A 3,903-nucleotide genomic window follows, 5' to 3' on the forward strand; every position below is an offset into this window, starting at 1 on the left:
CCGGGCACGCCCCTGGAGAGGAGCCCCTTACCGGAGCCTAGCGGAGGCCGCGCATGGCTGGGGCTTGGGAAAGCGCACCAACGAGCATCATCTGCGCCTGGCTCGTGAGGACGCTCATCCGCAAGCGTCCACTTTTGGTGGCTCAAGGGTGTGTTGCTCTCCTCCACCCCTCAGCCTGCAGGCCGGGTCCCGCTGCAAACCACGGCCCCTTTCCTCAACGCTTCTGCGGCTCTCGCTTTTCTCGGGCAGCAGCCCCGCGGGGGTGTTGAGCCAAAACCCGCCCCGGGCAAGAGCAACCCCTGTCCGGAGCTTGCTGAGCTCCTGCCCTGACACCTGGCCAGCTGCAGGTGCTGCAGGCCGATCTCAGCTGCCTTCTCGCCACGGGCAGCCCGGCCAGCCGGCGTGGGAACCGGGTCACCAGAGCCCAACGGGTCAGGGCCGCCGGCCACAGGCGCTCAGCGTGGGGAACGTCAGCCAAGCATGGGATGAACAGGGCTTTGCCTTGGCACAAACATCACCTCCTTGCTTTCTCTTTCTTGCCTCTGCCTGGCAAACTGCGACTTTATTCTAAGAGCTGAACTAAGCAATGTGGACCTTCGGTTTGCCACTGCCACCCCCAAACCATTCGCTACCTGCTACGTACCTCCCCGTCACCTCCTATGTCAGTCGCTGCCTTAAATAGCAGGCCACACGCTGCCATCCTCTCCTGTTTATTGCCATTCCCGTCCCCTTCGCTGCTTATTTTCAGCCTCTCGCTACCACCCCCACCCCATTCTTGATTTATAAAACAAGAGCGTACCTCCTCTATAGCTGCCACCCCCAGGCTGAACGTCTTTCCCACCTTTCACAGCTTCACGCAATGAACCAGCTATGGCATGCACCGCTTCACAAAAGACTTCCCGCTGCTATTCCCACTCTGCCCTCCTGCTGCTCCCTCACCGCCCACTTTTTCCACACTACAATCCACCTGCTCCCATTCACTCCCTCATCCCAACGGCCTGACCTCTCCCCACTCCATGCTATTCCACCTCATCCGCTCGCTCACGCGGTACATTTGCCCCATCTCCCCAGTCGCTGTTTGAAAACCTGCTACTTGTGCGCTTACGGTGAAACAACCAGCCTTTACGTACTGACTCTGCCAAGACAGCTACCCTTCCTGCCGCCTAAGTCTCAAAGGGAAGACATTCTCTCCCTTATTCATAGGATGTATCTTCTGCTGTACCAAGCACGTACCCGCCCACATCTCGCGCTTCAGCACAGAAAAACTGGAGTAGAAAGTAAGTTTCTCATACACAGAAATGATACAAACAAAACTTCATGCATCGTTCTGCCCTCTTCGGATGTTTGAACTTCACAGGTCAGTGAGGGCGGAAAAAGCTAGCAGGACTGTTTTGGTTTTACCTGACTGTCATTTCGCCATTTGCAGTTTGTGGCAAGCTGAGGTGTAAGACGATTTTCAGGTCTCTCCTACACACTGCCACAGAAGACGACCTCAAACCTCACCAAAAAAAAACCCAACAAAAAAGCCCGACAGCTTTGACATACTTATTCTCAACATTTAAAAGCACCAAAAAAAAAAATCTCCTTTACATTGGACAACTGAAAAACCAAAATATGTTAATAACACCTTAATTCTAATTTCCTAAATAAAAATGTGAGTGTTAAATTTGGGCCCTTGACAACGACCAGCGGCATCAACATTACCTTGGTTAACATTAATTTACATAGAGGTTTGGGCTGATTCAGGCATCTGTACAAAGTCGGTTACTAAGTAGTTCCTACTGGCTTAAATGAGACTATTGCAATGAATAAAACACTGGACATACGTTTCTGAGTTATATTAATACACTGTTTACCATTTCATTTGAGTAATTTTAAACATTTAATTTATACGTATATGCATAATGTACTTGACAACTTCTAGAAATGTTTTTACCTACTTTAGACATTTGCAGTCTTCAGACTTTCCTGGTTTTTCTTCATACCACAAATATTCCCAAATACAGTGAATCAAAGTAACAAGACTATCTCAGAGCATGTAAAATGTATAATCTCATTGTTAAAATAGGAGCAACAGGGTCTGGGTTGTTTTTTTTTTCAGATTCCTGACAGAGTTCTTGGCAAGGATTAAATCCTTTCTAAAGGCTGCTGCAAATGTGACAAAAACTGTTTCCATAATTTTACATTGCACTGCATTATTGCATAATTTAAACAGCTAAGTAACTACGGAGTCTAGTATTTTCAGTTCATTTTCATAAAAGAGTGATTATACGTGCCTGGACGTCGAGGCAACTACAACCAAGTATTGCATCATGTTCCCACTATACTTTGTGTATCTCGGTCATAAGCATCTATCGTTTTTCCCCTAAGTGACATATTTTATACAAAATTGAAAACATCATGTGGCCTGATGAAGATTAGATACGCAAATTTATTTTCCAGACCAATGTGCAAAATTATTGGGTTGCAAGACAAAATACATTTTGTCATTGGCAACACCATTATACTTACTGTAAGGTTTCTTACCACATTTTCACATTCATTTCTTAAAAACGAGAACGCTGGCAATGTATTTGCTCTAGGTATATACAGCAAAACTCACTCCTAGCTCTTGTATCAGGAAAGAATGGAAATAGTAGTATTTGCGAAAGCGGGACGTGACAAGCATTGCTAAACCAGGCATACCAGTTTTACACAGATTTCCATCATCGCATTTCAACCACATGGTTGTCTGCTCCAAACCTGTTTTTTTGACCCAGGCAGTTAGCCAGGCAAAATCTGAGAACCGTCACATTTTCCAGCAGGTAAAGCCACCGTTGATGAGTGTGCATGTATTTGACATAATTGGTTACTTACATTGAAACCTGTTTCTCTGATCATGGAAGAAATCCTATTAGTAGCAACCTCTATGCCTTTAAGAAGTTTCCATGAAGGAGAAGTCAATTCAATTTTCCACGGGGCAGGGTTGTGAATTTAGCCTTTAGTCTCTGTCGAACCTCTAAGCTGGCTCTCATCACTGGATCAGGGATTTTATTAGATTTTTAAAGCATTTATGTCATACCCAACTCTGAAAACAGCACGCATTTGGCGGGGTTTTTAGCTGTTTGGTACAAAAGATTCAAGCTGTGCATATCTTGCGGGAGGGTCTTATATGCATATGGTCTCCGTAACACTCACGTACTACATACTTACACATACTTACTACATACTTATAAATGTAGTACACTCAGCCTACAAAAGACAGTAACAAGAGAAAGATTGAAATTCAAAATCTTATCAGGCTGATGGCCAGCAGAGATTACTAACATATGCAGAGTGGCATTTTACTGTTCAAGCTGATAAGCTGATCAGACCTCAAATTAGATATGCTCACTTCCAGCACATACAAGCATATCTGGCTTCGATTTTACCCCCATGTTCCTTTCTGTATCACACCCACTCACTGCCCCAACTAAACCTACACTGTCATGCTGTTAGACATGCATCAACATTTGTTATAAACCATAAACACAGGATGAATCTCCTTTTTTTGGTGTACCTTTCAACCAAACTAGGTCCCCATCCTGATCACCCTACCGAAGCAACGGCAGTATTTTACGTATGTGGTACGCACAGCACAAAGTAACCGCGGGCCCAGCCGGCCTGTCGTAGACAAAAGACAATCCCCTTTCCAGAGAAATACTTCGAAGCGCGGATTCCCCAGACATTTGTTCCAGCAGCAGCAACTGAAAGCTGTGTGTAAGACCACCCGCACGTACTCCCTAGCGGTGCGTTTTCACCCGCCCCAGGGCCTCCCCTCAGGAGCCCCGCACCACCCGCAGCCCGCGACCGTTACCCGGCGGCAGGCGCAGGGCGCAGGCGCAAGGCCCCCTCCCGCCGCCGCGGCCCCGCCCCGCGCGTGCG

The 3,903-nt window shown here is 46.9% G+C and overlaps 1 protein-coding gene across 1 annotated transcript in view; it reads left to right on the plus strand.

Annotated features, from left to right (window-relative positions):
- Positions 1-53: 53 nt before the first annotated feature.
- Positions 54-3,903, plus strand: part of EIF2S3 (eukaryotic translation initiation factor 2 subunit gamma) — a 19,059-nt gene continuing 15,209 nt past the window's right edge. Inside the window, exons 1-2 of the mRNA XM_009276941.1 lie at positions 54-148; positions 2,443-2,512. Of these exons, the coding sequence (XP_009275216.1) occupies positions 54-148; positions 2,443-2,512 (165 nt within the window). The remainder of the gene's footprint in view (positions 149-2,442; positions 2,513-3,903) is intronic.

The sequence above is a fragment of the Aptenodytes forsteri genome, unplaced genomic scaffold (genome assembly GCF_000699145.1).
Source record: "Aptenodytes forsteri isolate BGI_AS27 unplaced genomic scaffold, ASM69914v1 Scaffold273, whole genome shotgun sequence".
In the NCBI taxonomy this organism is placed as follows: Eukaryota; Metazoa; Chordata; class Aves; order Sphenisciformes; family Spheniscidae; genus Aptenodytes; species Aptenodytes forsteri.